This window comes from Montipora capricornis, chromosome 9, assembly GCF_036669925.1.
Source record: "Montipora capricornis isolate CH-2021 chromosome 9, ASM3666992v2, whole genome shotgun sequence".
Classification (NCBI taxonomy): Eukaryota; Metazoa; Cnidaria; class Anthozoa; order Scleractinia; family Acroporidae; genus Montipora; species Montipora capricornis.
Window position 1 is genome coordinate 51782765 of NC_090891.1, and position 20000 is coordinate 51802764.

Sequence of the window (20000 nt, forward strand, 5' to 3'; positions counted from 1 at the left end):
GGATATCAGTCAATCTAAAGGGTGTATTCGAAAATAGAACATCATGTTTGACACGTAACATGTATGAGAAGTACGAGTTGAAAAGTAGTTTTACTTTAGTGTATGAACGGTTGCGTTGGAGTCTTTTTCTTCGAGGTTGGCAGAGGGAGGCGGCAGTACTTTGTGTTAGTATTTAGTGGATTGGTGAAACAAATGAACGAAGGACCTTGGAGTGCATAGAACAGAAAATTAATTTTCAGTTTACCGCCCTGAAACCGTATTCGCAAGCACGTTAAGAAGATAAGCGTTAATTTGTTATTTTTTTCCCAGCGAGACCAATTCGCTATCTTGTGAGCCTTGCTAAGACGCCTTTTCATTTCTACCCGACTTAACTTCTAAGTACCATCTCTACTGACTTAAATTAGAGACATCAGCCAGCATTAGACCCTTCTGTAAAATAACCTCTTGCATTCGGCCTGATTTGTCTACCCAACAATCTCTTCAGAACTGCACTTTCTGTGAAACAGTCACTGTTTTTTGACATCTTCAGAACAAGCCGTCACGTCAATCAAATTTGGGCCCTCAAATCAAACGTCAAAATTAACGTACGTATAATTTACATTTGTACCATACAACAGGCCTTTTGATTGAACTGCTCGTAAATGTTTAGAAAAGACCATGAATACGACAAAATCTTGAAAACTTCAGTCAGAGGTATTTTGCTTGCTGAAACATTACACACGGGGCCCGTGCGCTTTCCTTTCGTCCAAAAAAATGCCAGTAAATTCGAGAATGTTTCCCTTCAGAACTTTTGCTTCCAGTCTTGAACCATTTTCCTCTCCCAGAGATCGACTCAACCGATTTTGACCGCCATTTTACAGAAAGGTCTACTGCTGTAGAAAGTGATTTGTTTACTTATACTGAGTTCCAAATGATGCGACCATAAATCCATCCATAACAATTATTTAAAAGTGTGTTCCTCCACTCCGGCTTGAAGGCTCAGGTCTGGAAGAGGTTTGTCAAATCCATCTCGTCCCTTAAGCCAATAAGTAATTTTCGTGCCTTTCCCCTGAAAGTTAAGTTGAGAGACAGCTGTCAGTCATGATCCATAGGCAGGTAACTCAGAAATGCGAAGAGCCCTTCATTTTGGCCGGTTGGTTTTTTTCCCTTTCCATGTGACAATTTTTCCCGGGTTCAATTCCATTTTTTGACCTTTGGAAACGCGAATTTTGAGTGTGAAGCACAATTCCATCTTGTTAATCGGTCTATTTGGAAAATCGCTTATCATTATGCAACGGTCAGGGGCCGGTTGCTCGAAGCCTGTTAAGCGCTAACCGTTGGTTAAGAAGTATCGAAACCTATACGATTCTATGGTTGTTATCGCTGGTTAGCGCGAACTATGCTTCGAGCAACCCGGGCCAGGCCAATCGACTGGTATTTTTTACAGGTTACAGCCCACAGGTCATTGTTTTACCAATACATGCATAAAATCTAACCATAGGCCTAATTGGGCCTAAATAAAAGCTTTTAGTCCTAAAGGTTAGCTTTTATGAATAATTAGGATACTTTCTGTATTAGTAAAACAATGACCTGTGACCTATAAAAAATACCAACCGCAGGCCAATGGGAACTAGCCAGCACACTGTAAACACCGTAAATTTCCGAATATGCCCGAGTCAATAGTGATAAGTAAATATCTGAGAAATCTGGGGTTTTCGTTCTTTTACTACAGAGCTTTTGGATTTAACCGCCGTTTAGTTTTAAGTTGTCTTCGTGCCAGACCCTTAAATTAAGTCAAATTGCTGGCAATGACAAAGAGGATATTTTGATTAAGCATGACGCCCACCTTCATTTCCACGGCTCCTCGTTCCTCCAGATGGTAGCCACCGAGCTGATCAAGAATAACTTTGCATTCAGAGCTCACATGGATGCATAAGGCTAAATTGAAAATAACGTTGTTAGTTTGCAAAAAAGGCTACATAGACCTCTTTCATAACGGCGGCCAAATAAATTATTCTTTTGTTTAATGCTAATAAGCCCTACTAACCTCGCTACGACGAGCAAATTTCAAAAGAATATTTGCTTTCAAACGAGGGCAGTAGGTCTGATTAACATAAATACAAAAGAATGTAAAGTTGGTCGCCATTTATGAAAGTGGTCTATACAGTTTTATTTATTATGGTATCTTAACTTGGGATCGAAGCTATCCCGCTGTAAAATTTGGAAGTGTGAAAAAAGAATTTCGTATTCTTGATCAAAGTTACTGGTAACCATCCCCTAGTAATGTAGGTTATAAGTTTGAGCTTACCAAATCCTGACGACTCCATTCGAGAGGCATAGTTGACTGTGTCTCCAAAAAGACAATAGCGCGGCATTTTGAGACCTACTACACCAGCAACCGCAAATCCTGAAAATAAAGAAAGGCAAATTTCAAAATCAAAATTTTATTGCCAATACTGATGATACTAAAGATGTTGATGATGGTAAATATGAACGTTATTTAGGATAAAAAACTAACTTTGTCTTAACTGGCGGCAATCAGTTCACCAAATCAGCTCTTTACTGCTATTTTCATAATTCTGCTGAATCTCACCTTCCAGTGCCAACCGCCAAACTGCGTTTTGGCTTCCATCAATCAAACCTCCGAAGCTAAGCCGAGAGTTGACCGGAAATCAGTTGATGCGTGACGTAACCTACCAATCAGCATCTTTGGTTGTCACTGTATACTCGACTCCGATGAAAAGCGATGGAATTTGTACGAATCTCTTTACTGAAGAACCTCTAAAAAGATATTATAATGGTATTCGAGCTGTGAACTAAGCGAAAACTCCAATTCACGTCGATCTTCCCGGCTGTGTTCGGAAATTTGATTGATGAAAGCCAAAACGCAGTTTGGCACTTAGCGCTTAAAGGTGAGATTCCGCAGAATTATGAAAATCGCAGTAAAACAAGTACAGGGCGTCAAGTGACACTAAGAAAATAGAAAAATAGGAAAGACAGTGGCCAAAAGTAGGAAAAAATAGGAATTCTCATACGAAACGAGGAACAAAATTGGAGGCTTTCCTTGGATTCTATCCTCTTAACAAAGCCAATAACAGCCCTACAAAAATTTGGTTTTATCAGCGGAGTTGATAATGTAAATTGTCTACCGTACAGAGATTCTAAGAGCTGACGTTTCGGGTGTTAGCCCTTCGTCAGAGCGAATCGAAGAATTGTGGGTTATGCGTAGTTTTTATAGTAGAGTAGGAGCTACGCTATTGCTGGTAACATGGCAACGTGAAAATCAGGAATACATTAGTTAAATGAAAAGCGTTCGTTAATATCGTGAGAATTAAGGGTTTTTTTTTAAAAAAAAATTTAATAGTAAAACAGGTTACATATGCTTATAACAATACAAAGACAAAAGTTATTTACAGCACTTATAATACAGGTTACTTATGTAATACTGACAATACAGTACTCTACACATAACACAGTTTTTACTATTAGAGGCATGAAATGAAATGAAGCATTGCTTTCCATTTCGCATTATGAATATCTATGGAGTTATTTTGCTTAGCTATGAAAACCTCTAACTGATAAGCATTTTTTAGTTTCGTCTTAAGAAGTGAAAGGAAAGGTTTTATATTAAGATGTCGGCTTTGATAAATAACTTGTTTACCCAGTAATATAATATGGTTGAGTAACGGCACATCTTTTCTATAGAATCCAAACATTATGTTAATGCTTGTTAAAACATCAATTGTAAAGAAACTCTTCAACCATTTAGCTACAGAAAGCCAAAAAACGCTTGATGTTGGACAGTGTAAAAATAGGTGCTCCAGGCATTCGATTGATACTTGACAAAAGGTACACGCGGGTGAATTTACAATGCCCATTCTGTGGAGGGCTTTGCTTGCATAAAGAATTCTGCTTAAGACTTTATACTGAAATTCTCTCAATTTAGAGCCTAGCTTGACACTTCTAGGATGAAGATAAATATCCTTCCAAAGTAGATCGTGTGTCGGAAATAATTGTTCGTATTTAGATTTTGAAACCGGGGGTTTGTCAATTTTTCTAATGAGATCCCAATATACCTCTTTAGAGGAGGGTGCCGGTTTGGAAGATGAATTTTTGTTCTAGATTCTTGCGGCTTTCCGTTGTACCTAGATGTAGGGAAAGGCCGCAGATAGCCCTGTGTTTTTTGGAGTGGTTAGGGAGATTAAAATGACGAGCGACTGGCTTAGGTGCATCCTTGTCATTCTTCTCAACATCGCGAAGTTGTTCGCGGAATCGGTCGCCTAGTCGTCTACCTGTCTCTCCAATGTATAATTTACCGCATAACGTATAGGTTATGCAATGAATGACATTTGCGGTGGTACGTGTGTAACGATCGGTGCAAGAGCCGCAAGAATGTAGAAATTCATCTTCCAAATCGGCACCCTTAATCCTCACGGTATTAACGAACGCTTTTCATTTAACTAATGTATTGCTATTTTTCACGTTGGCATGCTACCACCAATAGCGTAGCTCCTACTCTACTGTAAAAGCTACACAAAACCCACAATTCCTCGATTCGCTCTGACGAAGGGCTAACGCTCGAAACGTCAGCTTTTAGCTTTTTGGGGTGCAGGTATGGCGCAGTGGTGAGAGCACTCGCCTCTCACCAATGTGGCCTGGGTTCGATTCCCGGACTCGGCGTCATATGTGGGTTGAGTTTGTTGGTTCTCTACTCTGCACGGAGAGGTTTTCTCCGGGCACTCCGGTTTCCCCTCTTCTCAAAAACCAACATTTGACTTGATTTACTTTCATTGTTCATTTCAGTTTACAGTGTCCCCAATAAGCACTCCAGCGCTAGAACGACTAGACACTTAAATAAAGTTCCTTTCCTTTCCTTTGTACTACTTCCCGGCAGCTTTTGTACTACTTCCCCACCGACGCAGCACCACAGTTTCTTTAGAAACTACCCCCTTCAATAACAGCTCTGTTTCACAACCAATGCCTTATTTATCAGACAAGATGGCATGCATCCTTCACAGAAAAAAATGTTGAAACTTGTTACCAAGGAAAACTTGTCCTTAACCTACCAAATTACATCACATACAGTACTTTTTAAGATGTCTTTAAGTTTTCCATAGTCGTTTGAAACTGAGAAAGATAAGCAGCGGGAATTTTTTTTCAGTTTTGGCAAACAGTTAATATAATATCAAAGTTCACAATTACGAAATGTCTTACAATAAAAGCCAGCAAAGACTATTCATAACCAAAAAAGTCTAATGCTTATTAGTATTACCCAACTAGTGGACTAATGCAAATCCTGCATTTTAATTGACAACGATACCAGAGGACTTCGCCTCATGGGCTATTGACCCGTAGCCCTTGCGGGCTACGGGTCTAATTGTTAATTATTTTTTGGCTCTTTTAGCGCGGTTTTCAATTGAGTGTCGAAAGTATTTTGCGAATTACTTTGGTTTTGCGTTACTTTACTCAATGATTGGTTCAAAGTTCTCGCGCCACTTTTTCAACCAGTCAGAAGTGAAACCAAAACCAATCGTGGCTTGCCCGCGCTATGTGTCGGCTACGTGTAATTTCTTCGAGTTTTGATTGGATTACTGGATTGTCACCGTCCTTTTTGATTGGCCAAAGTAATTACTTTGGTTTTGGTTCTACGACACTCATTTGAAAACCGCTCTAACAGACTGGGTAACCTTAGCTGCTCATTTTGGGCAGTGCTTGTCGTTGGGGGCATCGCCTTGACCAACAGTTTATGATGTTTTACAGTCAGCAATTTCCTCTTTCCTCCTATTTTCTCTATGCATTTTATTGAATCGTCTTGATTGCTCTTATCAGTGTCAAACATCATTATATTGTGGCTACATTTAATTAACACTGTTTTTCAGTCCTAACACAATTCCCAGGGCCGAATGCAGGAGCTTTTTGGTGGTCCAGGGGCATCCTCCCCTGGGAAAAGTTTGAAATTTGGGCCGCTTAGAATGCATTTGCTTCATTCTGGAGCACGAATCAGGGCATTTGAACAGAACAGTGATATCATTAAAGTCAAGCTTTTTCAAGTTTTTATTAAGAGAGAGTACACTCATGAATACTCTAAATTTGTTATCATTCAAGCAGGCTTTAAATTCTCCACGTTTTTTTTTTTGACAAGGTGCCTTTACTTTTGAAGAATTTACCAATTTTATTGAGAATTCTATCTAAAATATTCAAATGTTCCCCCACACTTAGTAAAACCCTAAAAATGGGAAAAAATAGGAGAAAATAAGAAGCAGACCAAATAATAGGAAAAAATAGGAACTTGACGCCCTGCAAGTACATACGTACATAGTTTCATTTGTTGAGGCGAGTCAGAAAAAAAACTAGGCAACTTATGAAGCTGATGTGGATCCGCTAAATGCTGACTGGAAAAATATTAAACCTGACATATAAAATGTTTTAAAAAGCTGATAAAAATAATCCAAAATATCATAAAGTTACGTCAAGATAATAAAGATCGCTGCTTTGTTTGTTTTACAGCAGCTTCTCTTCTGTATGAAATATCATCATTGAGCAATGTATGTTTTTTCAGTTTCCTCTGAAAGGCGTCTCGAGTTTGGCATTCCTTAGTCTGACTTGGAACTGCGAGTTCCAGCTCAAGGGTCTGTGATAGCTGAATGATGTTCTTCCAATTCGTGTTTGAGGTGTTATCATTTTAAGACAGTGTTTCGTCTTGTTCTTGCGCTTCTCGATTTTGTGAATAGTTTCCCTAAATCAGCTGGATCGTTTCCATAAAAAGCGTCGTTGATATTCGTCTTTGTAAGGTACTCCAAAGGTTTCCAGTTTGCTTTTTTTGTCCAAAATAACAGTACCATGGGGAAAAGCCTCCCGCAGAACTTAAAAAATCCCGAGGGTTAAAAGCAAATATGACGCCAAGTGCTATTTTCAAGGAGAGTTCAACTGAAGCTGAGGTGAGCTATTTATCTGAGCCAACCCAATTTTGAACAAACTCACCTGAATGCATCCCAACCCGAAGCTGTAGTTGCTGTCCCGGAAGATGTCTAATCTTAAAACTGGTCATTGCTGATAGTAAGTCAAGGGACATGTTAGCTATCTCTCCAGCATGTCTATTTCCATTTCTGTTGGGCAATCCGGAAGCAACCATGTATGAATCACCAATGGTCTCAACCTAAATTGAAAAAGGACAGGAAAGAAAGTCACAAACAATCACCTGTATCGGCGTATCTGTCCTTGGTCTTCACTCGTTTCATCTGCAGCAGTTGGTTGCTTAAAATTACCGCTGACTGAAGAGTTGAAGAAGGGGCTTCCCAGAATAACTCAAGCGAGTGTTCAAAGCGGGACCTAGGACGTCCCGATTTCAAGTCTGTCGCCCTAAATACATATGCCCCCCCCCCCCCCAAAAAAAAGAAAACAAAAACAAAAACAAACAAACAAACTAATACTGAATTCGCTGACTTTTGGTGATCTTTATGGATTAACTGATTCCTTTAATCTAGTGTTAAAGACCCAAGAAATTTCAGGAAGTGCCACGGTGCTTTGAAGGAACGTATCCAATGATGATTTTCTTGCCACAAACTGCAGTAAGAATGACCACTATAGCTACCTTGTACACATCGTGCATGTCTATGATTTCATCAAAGCAAGTGTAAAGATCGTTTAACAAGTCAACAACCTGTAGAGTAAAAATATGTGAGTGTTAAAGTTGCAAGAATACAAAAAGGCAATCATTTTATCTGCAATAATTATAGTCTCTCTAACCGAGCCCCTCTAAACTTGCATTTTACAGCCTGTATCTGGTTTCATAGATCAAACAGTAGAGAACCGTAGGTCACAGGTGTGAATGTGGCCAGTCTATCAAGGTCCTTGTGCCAACACTCAGCACGGAATTGGTTGTTCTTTGGACACAAAATCGTCGTTTCAAAGAAATCACGCACCCGACTTTATCCTAGCTCCATTGATGTCAAAAGCAAAAACTCCTCTTTTAGTTAATTACACTATTGTTAAACACAGTGCTTAGTAAAGGACGGTGCCTACTTATTGTTATTGCGCATACGTTATGCGCATCTCGAGATACTCGGGTTTCCTATGGATGGTGCTTTCTAATAGAGGGATATTTTTGCGCGGTTTAAAACTATGCGAAAAAAGCTGAACTTGGCAAGTGCTCTTGGTATCGAAAATGAAAATTGGGGGCAACCATGCATTTTTCAGAGATAATTTAGCTTCAATTTGGAAAATAATGCCATACATTGCTTTGTATTTTAAAGCTTTTTACAAATATTGTTAATCAATTATGTTTGAAAAATGCGTGGTTACCCCGTTTTGGATTTCAATAATACTTGTTAAGATATACTTTTTTCCGCATACTCATACACCGCGCAAAAATACCTTTTAATTAGTGGGCACCGTCGTTAATCGGAGATCTACTATTCTAAGCGCAGACATCCTTGCAGTTCAGATTGTAGAAGTCGTTGCTGTAAATACTCCCTTCTCTTTCTTTCCTTGGAAAGCTCTCGCGCCGATGTAGTCGTAGGATAATTCGCCCATACTGTTGACCGTAAAGGAGATGGGATGGTCGCGAAATTCTACCAATAGCGTAAAGATATATTTTAGTGTTGGCATTGCCGTTACACTTGCTTCTTTCTTACTAATGCAAAGCCAAGTTTACCTGCAGTGGAGTACTGTCAGATGCAATCTTGGTAAACCCAACAATGTCACTGAAGAAAATTGTGACAGATTCAAAGGATTCCGCAGTAACCGGGTGTCCTCTCTTCAGTTCCTCTGCTACAGATCTGCGATCATTGAAAATGTACATTTAATGATATTATTTTTTTTTCTTTGATATTAGAACATTTTTAGGGGGCGCTATCACGGCAGTTTTTACTATTTTTCGGTCGAAACTGCCTTCAAATTTGTCTCTACCTGCCGCCCCGCGTCATACTCAAGATTTCGGGCACAGTGAATTTCTTAGAAACAAAAGCAATTCTGGCGTTTTTCCTGCTTCTAATCCAGCCTGGCCTGCGCAAAAAAATTACGAAAGTGAGATTTGTGGTGGACTGAAGACGACCAAGAAAGAAAGGTCTATTCAGAACCCAAGTCATTATTTCCACAACATTTCTTCTTGAACCTATACATAATTTTCCATGGCCTACATTGGTAGTTCGATTCCCTTTTACATGTGTTTTAAGAGATTTTAATTTTGATTTTTTTCTCGCCTATCCCCGAAGTCATCATCCTACGAGTTTCCTTTGGATGTTCGGTGAAAGAGCATCCTAATTGATTGGACTTCTGTTTAGTTAGGAATAGTTGAGTATCCCCGAGTCGTCATCGGGACGTTCAAACTTCATCTATTTGCTGGGCCTGACATTGATCACACCCTTTACTAAACATTCCTTACTAATACTAAAACTTCGAACCTTGGTAACATTCTGTACAATAATTCATCTGTCTTTGCCTTCTCAGCTGCAAGCTCAGCTGTTCGCTCGGCAACGATGTCTTCCAAATGATCCGTATACTTTTCCATCATAGTGATCATGGTGTCCATGATGTTGAATTCCCTGTGTCAAGGAGCAACGTCTTTATCAACAAAGGGCATCTCGTTTTTCAACAACATTCTATCACCATGAGCCCATGACTAGAAGTTCACAACTTCATTGTATTTGTGGAACGGTGTTTTTACTTAACGAGTTATAATAATAATAATAATAATAATAATAATCATAATAATAATAATAATATATTTAGCTTTACAAAATTCTCAAATCTTTACAATCCAATGTCTCAAATTACAATCCTACATTCAAATTACATGCAGTATGAGAAACTCTAAAATTACAATAGATTTCTAAAGAAAAACAAGAAAATCTATATACTGTATAATAATGCAACTAATGTTTATACACTAATCTCTATACACTATATATAATATGATCTCTATACTTTATAGCACTGGCGGAACAGGTGTGTTTTAACTTTACTCTAAAAAATATCGAGTGATTCAGAATTCTTAATGTCTACCGGTAGTGCATTCCAAAGTCTAGGGGTACTGGCAGCAAACGATCTGTTCCCATAAAGCTTAGATTGATTTTCCCGCGAAACGTACCCTGCGAGCAGTTGGTTTCTCCTGCGCTTCCCGAGAGAGAAACCACTGCGAGCAACCGTTAGTTTCTTTGAGTGAGCCGCCGTCCTGCGCCAAGGAAGAAGAAATTAAATTTGAACCAGTAAAACAAGTTGGTAAACTTGTTTTGTCCCTTGCGCCTACGTTCAGCTACGTAACTGCTGCGTTGGGCGAACCTGCCGCTGTGTTGTGATTTCCCGCGAAATAAGACGAAATGATGTCAAATACATCACGTGGGTTGTGACGTACTTAGCACGTGCTCGATGGAAAATCAAACGGTTGCTCGCAGTGGTTTCTCTCTCGGGAAGCGTAGGAGAAAACAATTGCTCGCAGGGTAGCGAAACGAGACCTTTCCAGCTAATAACGGTTCTTGCGTAAGAAATTATTATCCATGGGATTGAGAATGGTCACTCGTGTAGGCCAAATCTTATTAACCCATTGACTCCCGGGGCTTCCCCATTGACGAGTAAAATCGTCTGGCGTTAGACAGAGTAAAATACTAAGTGTGGGAAGTCTGGCCGGTTTCGGCCGGTTTGGACTTCAAAGGGTTAATTAATTAATTAATTAATTAATTAATTAAGAACTCGTCTAAGAATATCTTCATCTGTGAAAATGCCGTTACATAGACCTAGTATTGAGTTGTAGTCTCTTGGTTATGGGCTCCTTCTATGACACACTTTCTTTCAAACATTATATTTTTAGATAGCACTCGCATGCAATTGGCCAATTTATGGGGGGAGTACCATTATTTCATCTGGAAAAACAACGAGGGCAATATCTGATATTACGGCTATTGAACTCGGTTATTATGAGGTATTTATTAATTTTCATAAATTCTGCAACACTTGCAATGCAAATCGCTAGAATTGCGATATCCAAGTTTGAGAATGTAAATGTTTATTATCCATTTTTAACTATCTGTGGCTTAAGTGGGAAAGGCGTTCTTGATTAAGTCTCGGTGGCAAAACCTGAATCCAGATTTTTGTATCCTATAACGTCAACTCTGATCCAACAGTGCCGCCTAAATTCTATTAGTCACTTTAAGGTTTCCACCTACTTTCCTTTGTTCATCTGCTTCAGATATTTGAGGCAGTCGGAAAACTTTGGCCTTATAAGTGGGTCTTGATCCCAGGCCTGCTTCATCATCTGTACGTAGAGTGAATGTTCTGCCAAGTCATTCGTGATTCGTGGACGGAATGGTGGACTTCCTCCTTTTTGAACACGCTCGATGATTTCTGTAAAGTGAAAGTAAAGATCAAACACAAAACCCCGCAAACTTGAGATTCCTTCAGAATAAGAAACCTTCTACCGTGAAATATGTATTATTTTAGGGGCAAAATTTTCAAGGTTGGCCCTTTCCAAATGGGCCAATGCCTAAGGCTTAGACATCAGATGTCTCTTTTATCTTCCCACAGTTTTTTTAAAATTTTACATTTGGATGTAACGTATTCTAAAGCTTAGTTCGGCTAAAGGTAGGCCAGCCATGTTCAGGAAAAATGGAATTTTCACGTGCTGCTTAATCTAAAAATTACATTTTTTTCGTTTCATACGATCTTCCGAACGGCTAACTGGTGAAGAAACAATGCAAACGTGATACCGAGACAAATTAATAAAAATCACTACAGAGACAAGCTAAATACTATCCGGTATAGAGGGTCACAGCACTACGTGCCCTTGTTACATAGAACTATTTCTTTTCTTTTTTTTTGTGTTTCATTTTTGAACTGTACAGATCTTTATATAGCAATTACCTGCCTATAACGATAAACTGGATTTCTAAAAGCTGGCCCACCACACGGGGCAAAGAATACTTGCCTCCAGGCAATGACATTCACCCTTGCAGATGTTTATATTTAGCAAAAAGTTATAACTAGAATAGGCTACAACTCGAACATTGTCACTGCCAAACTGAACGAAGAAAAAAACCTTTGTGTGTTAATTCCTCAAACATGTTGTAAGGCAAAGCACGAGTTAAAATCTCTGAGAGAATGATTCCATAGCTGAAGACATCTCCAGTTTGAGAGCGAGGGAAAAGATCATTGAAAATATGCTCAGGTGCAGTCCAAAGAGCATCTGAAGAGAAAGGAAAAAAATTAAAATGTTATTTTAAAATGTTGACCTTGCTCTAAATCCTCTCCCAGCGTCATTTGTAAAAGCTTGACAGTTTTCGGTCTTACTAATTATTTTCGACAAATTTACTTTGAATTGAGAACAACTTGGGCCAGTTGTAGGGCCTATGCCGGTAACTATGGTAACATGACTCGGAAACTGGGCCTTAGGAAGCCATCTCGCAAATCGGTGATCACTCTAACTCAATACAACTCTCTAGCAAATAATATTTACTTTCCTCAGAACTAATTCCCAGGTACGTGTTAAACAATACCTCATTTCAAAGATAACAAAATAAACTTTAACTTAGTCCCAAATGAGTAAACGTTTTGTCGTGTCTTAGGGTGCCTGCTATCTGTTTTGAGTATAAAAATTTCAAGATACCATAGTACTTGGCTTCTGTTCCCGCCTCCACGTCAATCTCCTGCCCTTCTTTGAATAGGAACAACCCGTGATCGGTGACTTTACTGGTCCATCGACTATCAATGAGCACATTTGAAGATTTCAAGTTGCCATGAACCTGGATGGGGCTGTTTTGAATGTAGTGCATCCCCTGTTCAGTTGTAGGAAAATTGAGAATGTTGCCTCTGTTTCAAAATAGGGTTAAGGCAATAGCAAATAGATTCTTATGGGAAGTTCATTAGAGAATATAGCGAATTCGTTGGCATGATATGCTACTTGCAAAGCCAGTCATTCAACTAAAATCCTGGGATAACTGTTTTAATCGAAAGAACTTGAAGCCATTTCCCGAGGTCAGAGGAATGATCCTGTTCCTCAGTTCGAGGTTGAGCACGAAAGCATTTTGAAATGACACAAAAAACAAGTCACCTATTCCAATGCAATTTAAGCATGAAACTGTGGAAGATGCCAGTTCGCAGCTTCCAGCTTAAAATAGACGGTTTTCACTTTATTTTCACACAGAAATAACATAAAACCAAATATTGTACATACACGAGCAATATCGCATGAAATAGACATTTTGAACATCCAGTCCAGTGAAAGGCTGTCATTGTGCAATACATCCTGAAAAGTTACAAGTTATAAATTAACTACCAAGAGAAATTGTAGGTCTTAGAGATAATAAATAGCACATGCAATAAGAGCGTTCTGGTTGGATGCTGCCAATTTGCTTGTCTGTCATCTTAAGAAGTCAATGCCCACTTGAAATGACAGCAACAATTTTTTAAACATTATTTTACTTACAAAAATTGTTTTACTGAACAGACAAAGAAAAAAATCGTGTAACTTACAGGGAAAAAACACCCACTCGAAAAAAAGTAAAGAGCACAAGGTATTCGAAACGGTCAACCATCCAATAACAAATTAGGCCAAAATGCCTTTACACAAGCCAATAACTGCGACATGCAAGTCGAAACTAACACGAACGGCCACTGAATCTTAGACAGGATGTGCTTATGCCATCCCATGTTTCTGAAAAACTACGACGCGACCACGATTTTCGCACTTTTGCAGTCACAGCGTTAATCGTGCCGTTTCGTTTTCGTCATGTGAGAGGCCTGTACGGGTCCGCAAATGACCCCAAGCTGTACCGCAAATGATCCTGAAAAAAAGTAAGGATTGGCATAGAGGGTGCAATGGTTTGGATAGAGAATTAATGTGAAGAGCGCTTATTTTTATTAAAATCGCTTTAAATCATGGCTCACAACAGGTTTCTGCCTCATTATAGTTTTCCAGAAAGACTGAATTTTGTTTCTTACCACGCTGTTATAAATTTGCCACATTTAATTAATCGGATACAATCATCAAAAACTAACTTGGACGCAACTCTAAACTGATTGTGACCAGCGGTTAGGGTTAGTGATCATTTGCGGTACAGTTTGGGGATCGTTTGTTGTTCTGAGATCTTTTGCGGACCCGTACTGGGCCCGGTTGTTCAAAAGCCGATTAACGCTAATCCCGGATTAAAAATTAACCAAGCAGTTTATTTCTCCATTCCCAAATGCTGTTCAACGCTGATATTTGGCAAAACTTTACATCAGAAGAAGTCAATCTCGATAAATAAAATCAAGCAAAAGAAACTTTCACCAAAAAGTTGAAAAAATGAAACAAAAGTTTACGCTAATCCTGGATTAAGTTAATCGGCTTTCGAAAAACCGGGCCCTGGTCTGTTTTTCGGTCGAGTTGCCATAAATGTTTCCTTTTTTAATTAATTTCTTGACGAAGCGTCTCTGCAAAGGCTTGCTTACAGACTTTAACCAGCAGCAAATTATCTTTACCTGGAGACTTCCTTTGTTACAGTATTGTGACAGTATACAAATCTGACCGGGGTTTACGCAAGCACCGATGAAGGTGTTGACATTTTGGTGGTTCAGGTCCTTCATCTGAAAGGAAAGAAAGAACAACGAATAAGGAAATGCCTAATCATAGTAATACTTCTCAAGCAAGCCGCCTGTTTTTATACCATCAAGAAACCTAGTTCACTCTACGATGGGTAGAGAAAATTGTAATCTACAAACGTTGAGTTGATTTGTGTACTTAAGGTGGCTCCATATGGTTATTCGCTGTTTATTTGGCGCGCGCTAGTATCCACTATCCACGGGAATTTTCGCATTGCTCTTAATTAATCGCAGCTCTCTCAAGTCTATCGAAATAGACTTCTAAAAGACAGAACTACTCTTTTCAACCATCACTGTTAAATTAACGGGGTTTTATCCGGAATTATAACTCTCTAAAGATAGGTTGTTGACAGTGTTTATTTTGCTTTTATTTTGATTTTCTTCAGGTCACAGGTCATTGTTTTACTAATACAGAAAGTATCCTAAACATTCATAAAGGCTAACCTTAGGCCTAATTAGGCCTAAAGACAAGTTTTAGGCGCAAGGTTAGCTATTATGAATGTTTAGGATGCTTTCTGTATAGGTAAAACAATAACCTGTGACCTGCGTTTTGTACCTGCCGCTGAGCCACCGGTGCTTATGGTTACCTAAGTGAAGAAATTGATGGAATTTGGTCGAGAGCTCAACCTTGAGCTCTTGGCAAGGAGGGACAAAGTTTGAAGGAGTATCTTCTTCACTTCAAATATGGGAATCCCCCTTTGGCCATTTTTGCTTGTTTTCCGTAGCGTTCACGAATCCAAGGACGGCTATGAACCTCGATCGATGGTTATTAGAATCAGATTAGTTGTTCAGAACAGTGGGAAATGATTTTTTTAAACACTTGACCTTCTGTTGGACTCCAAAGGATTTGCAGCCTTCTTAAAGATAGGTAAACATTTCAAAAAGATGATACGTCCACATTATTTTGACAAAAAAAGAGTTTGCAAAGTTGGGAAGCCATGTTTGTTTACCTTCCGCATGGGAGAGCCGCGCGTCGGGCGCGCGAGCTTTAAAGCTCACGCCATTCAGCCACTTACTAGTAACCAGGTTTCGCGCGGTCAGGAAACCATATGAAGCCACCTTAAGCCTAGCTTTTTCCACTGGCGCTTGTGAAGCTGCTCTAAAGAGCCACTTGATGAAATCTCTTATTCTTCTTTCGTGCTCACATAGCAACCTTTACCCAATTCAGTGCATATCTAAATTTCTTGCACCGAGATGCTTTCAATTAAGTGTGGAGAGTAGTGAAACGTCAAGTTTGGGTTTTGTAATACTGTGCTTGATGCATGACTCCCTGAAAAATAATTTGTTTTCCCGCGCCTAAGGGCGGCTGCATGCGTTCGCCATGATCTGTGATTAGCTCATTCAGTTGTCTGCGTCTGTTGTGTGATTGGCAACTTGTTTTGGTTTCGGCGGCTTTCACAGCACTACACATTTAAAAGCGTTTCAACGAGACATTGTCCCGTCATTTTAATCGCACACTAAAAATCCAAAGGACGCTGTTCGGTTGATGTCCTCTAATGATGAGAAATCTGGTTCCCTTAAGCAACTATTTTAATGCTTAGGCTATTAACTTTTGTTTTTAGGGACGGATTGCTAAGGAAGAATTAATGAACGAAATGATATATGAAATGAATCAGGAAGAATTGCATCTTGAAAACTTTGGGTGAACATTTATAAGTTTTCGTGTTGTAACTCATTAAACTGGTTAATCCTTTCGTGGTAGATTCACAAACTTGTTGAATTCTGAGTAGAAAGCGTTGCAAACGCCATGCCGTTCAACTAAAATGCTTGCGATTTACTGAGCTTGTTTTAACCTCTGTAACATGTATTAAAAGATAACATTCAAATGAGTTATTGCAACTGATCTAACCTCTTTGAGCTCCAACAGAACATTCCGGTCCAGATTCACTTTAGCCTTCTGTATGTTCTTCACTGCCACCGTATTGCCCTTTAAACGTAACAAAATAGCTGTTAATTTACTGTTGTGAACAAACTCTTGCAGTCACAAAAGGGTTTTCCTCTCTGATAACAAGCCACGAACCACACAATAGGCCTTTTGCAACAAACGATCACATGGTACAGAATCCGCCATGCTGGAGGGCAAGCTCATTATTATTCCCCCACTGGGACATTAAAACAAAAGCAAGTCAAGCTTGACTGGTTCAGGTCTCTTTGTTTTAATGTCCCAGTGGGGGAATAATAATGAGCTTGCCCTCCAGCATGGCGGATTTTGTACCATGTGATCGTTTGTTGCAAAAGGCTTATTAGGGTGTGTCTAACTTGGTGCCTGTGTGAAAATGATGCCTCTTCATTTTAGCTTTGATGAGGGCCTTAATTACACTGGAAATTGCCACTTGGCATTTACGGTAATAAATAATCATGATAAAGACAGGGTGAATTCAAAGAAAGATGAACCCACGTAAGAACTGATCGGCAGTAAGAGCATGACTGATTTATGGAAGCATATACGATACACATGAAATGATAATTTTGATCGGCCAGTTACTCAGCTTGCGTGATATATATTTAACAGTTATTCACCTTAGTGTCAGTGCATGAAAGGGATAGGTATTTACCTCGCCGCTTCAAGGCTCGGTAACTCTACCACCAGTTGCCTCCATTTCGGTGAATAATTGCAAAGAATTTCCCATTAACGGTTCTCTATACTGTAGCATTCCCGTCTCCAGAAGCTGCGTTTCGTGAACAACGACTTTTTGGCCTGTTTCAAACGACACGCAGTCGTAGTGCGGAGAAAAATCAAGGTGGGCCACCAAGCTAACTTTCAAGATATAGCGCACCACATTTAACATAATTTGTTTTCGAATTTCTCGATTTTCGGTCACATTTTATTTTATTTCTGCTCAGCTGAAAACCCTTTGGAGCCTCCTTGAGATGACGGGCTCTCAGCTGTCGTTCTTCTTCAGTTTGCTTACAAGCTCCCCAATGATGATTAAGCCTCGGGCGGATTGGGATATCGCTGAAAGTTTCTCCAGCAAAACGACTAACTAATCTACAGGTGTCAAAAGAATAATGTGTACCTCATAAACTCCAAGAACTGTAAATATCTGTCCTCTGACGTCCTCTGCCATTGACCCACGTTCACTTCCCAGACTTTGCTGTGCAGGGAGAATAAAGAAAAGCAGTTTACCAACGTCCTATATTAAGGTGGCTCAAACCAGTTTCAACACTTTCAAGAGATCTTGTCATTAGAAGGATTGACACTACAACACTTTATCTTGTAACAGCAATGTTATAGTACCGCGTGAAACACCAATTATTGCTGAACAAGATGAAGCCTTTTTTGTGGCGTAATAAGATACCATGGCAACAGGAAAGCCTTGCAAAAACACCCTATATTTTGGCTTTAGCTGCTCATATCTCACAAAAGTGATCAGCAGGCCAAGATGAAACTCTCTGCAAAGTTAAAAAAAATTGCAGAAAGTTTCATTCTGGCATGCTGATTACATTACAAAAATATAAAATGGGGGTCACCGAGTTCGTTTTTGAGATATGAGCAGCTAAAGCCAAAATATGGGGTGTGTTTGCAGGGCTTTCCTGTTGCCACGGTAACCTTTTATGACACAAAAATGACCGAATCTTTTTTAGCAATAATTGGTGACGATATGGTACCCTAACATTGCTGTTGAGTGATAAAGTGTTGAAGTGTCAATCCTTCTAATAAGAACGTTTCTTTCAAGTGAAACTGGTTTGAGCCACCTTAAGTAGGCTCAAACCAGTTTTAACACTTTCAACAAACTGTACTATGTGGAAGGATTAAATCTACTAAAGTTTTTCACTTAATGGTAATGTTATGATGTCATATGAAACACCAATAGATGCTTAACAACATGCATTCATTAATGTGACGTAACGAGTTACCATGGCAAGAAAAGAGTCATCTAAAGACAGCCTATATTTTGTTTTAAACGCATTTATCTCAAAAACGAACGCGGTGACCCCAATTTTTTTTATTGCTGCAGAGTGATTAGCACGCTAGGATAAAACTGTCTGCAAAGTTTAAAAAAATTATCTGGAGCAGATTTATAGCCACCTTCACAACTGTAAAACTTTAAGGTGGCTCTGAATTCGCTCCAGAGATTTGTTTTAAACTTTGCAGAGAGTTTCGTCTAAGCTTGCTAATCACTTTTCAGCAATAAAAAATGGGTGTCACTGAGTTCGTTTTTGAGACAAAAGCGCTTAAACACAAAATATAGGGCGTTTTTACATGGTTTTTTGTTGCCATGGTAATTTATTTCGTCAAATCAATACACGCATCTTGTTAAGCAATTATTGATGTTTCATATGGAACCAAAACATTGCCATTAAGTGAAACAGAGTTGTAGAGTTAATCTTTCTAATAATTTATCACATTCCCTCCAATTGAAACCGGTTTGAGCCACCTTAATCCAACAACTAGTGTGTAAACTGAACTAACTCCATCTTTTAGTTGAAAATCTTAAGAAACGGTTTGTGCAAGCACATTGACATATCATCGTCAATTTATTTGTGGCCGGCACGCCAAATACGTCCACTTGAATCTCCTTCTTTAAGGACGGTGCCTACTATTGTTATTGCGCATACGTTTTGCGCATCTCGAGATACTCGAGTTTCCTATCGGTGATGCTCACTAATACAGGGATATTTTTGCGCGGTTTAAAACTATCCGGATAAAGTAGATCTTAGTAAGTAGTCTTGGTATCCAAAAAGAAAATCGGGGGTAACAATGCATTTTCGAGAGATAACTAAGCTTCAATTTGAGAAAGAACGCCATACTCTGCTTTGTATTTTAAAACTTTTTACAAATATTATTCATGAATTATCTTGGAAAAATGCGTGGTTACCCCCAATTTTCTTTTTGGATTTCAATAACACTTGTTGAGATCTACATTTCCTGCATACCGTAATCATAAACCGGGGCAAAAATATCGTTAATTAGTAGGCACCGTCCTTAACAACTTATATTGCCTCTGTAATATAACGCCCCCGAAGATCAAACCATGCGGAAATAGCATTTACAGCCTGCTTCCCATCGGAGCATTTCATGTTGAAATCCCTAAATAAAGTTAACAAAAAAGAAACACCAATAGAGAGAGAGATTAAGTACGTTTACAGTAGGCGGCGAACGTCCGACCAAAATTTGCGTTTTGCTAGAAATGGAAGAAACTCGTTTGTTATTAGATCAGTTCTTGCGTCTTCGCAGAAGTTATCAAGTGAATTTTTCAAAAGAGAGAGTCGTGTTATATTATCATCATTTTCAGGATTTTATGACAAGCAGGAGCCCACCGTTTCGCATTTGCCGTTTCTCGTAAACACGATGCCTAATCTCTCTAATATATCTTTAATACTGTTACCCCGATACCACAACATTATTACTGAAGGTACTAATGCCCAGCTCACACCAAACCTTAACCATGTTACTTAGACACGGTTTCAAAATGTTTTTTCAAAAAGATTTTTGTCGACTACAAATTTAG

At 39.1% G+C, this 20000-nt stretch overlaps 1 protein-coding gene across 1 annotated transcript in view; it reads right to left on the minus strand.

Annotated features, from left to right (window-relative positions):
* Positions 1–20000, minus strand: part of LOC138016595 (atrial natriuretic peptide receptor 1-like) — a 51209-nt gene that overhangs the window by 1050 nt on the left and 30159 nt on the right. Inside the window, 14 exon segments of the mRNA XM_068863774.1 lie at positions 1–1048; positions 1826–1917; positions 2288–2386; positions 6961–7135; positions 7571–7639; positions 8633–8756; positions 9381–9521; positions 11139–11316; positions 12008–12154; positions 12575–12743; positions 13142–13213; positions 14428–14532; positions 16397–16474; positions 17565–17642. The exon segment at positions 1–1048 is cut by the window's left edge and continues 1050 nt beyond it. Of these exon segments, the coding sequence (XP_068719875.1) occupies positions 941–1048; positions 1826–1917; positions 2288–2386; positions 6961–7135; positions 7571–7639; positions 8633–8756; positions 9381–9521; positions 11139–11316; positions 12008–12154; positions 12575–12743; positions 13142–13213; positions 14428–14532; positions 16397–16474; positions 17565–17642 (1635 nt within the window). The 3' untranslated portion in view covers positions 1–940.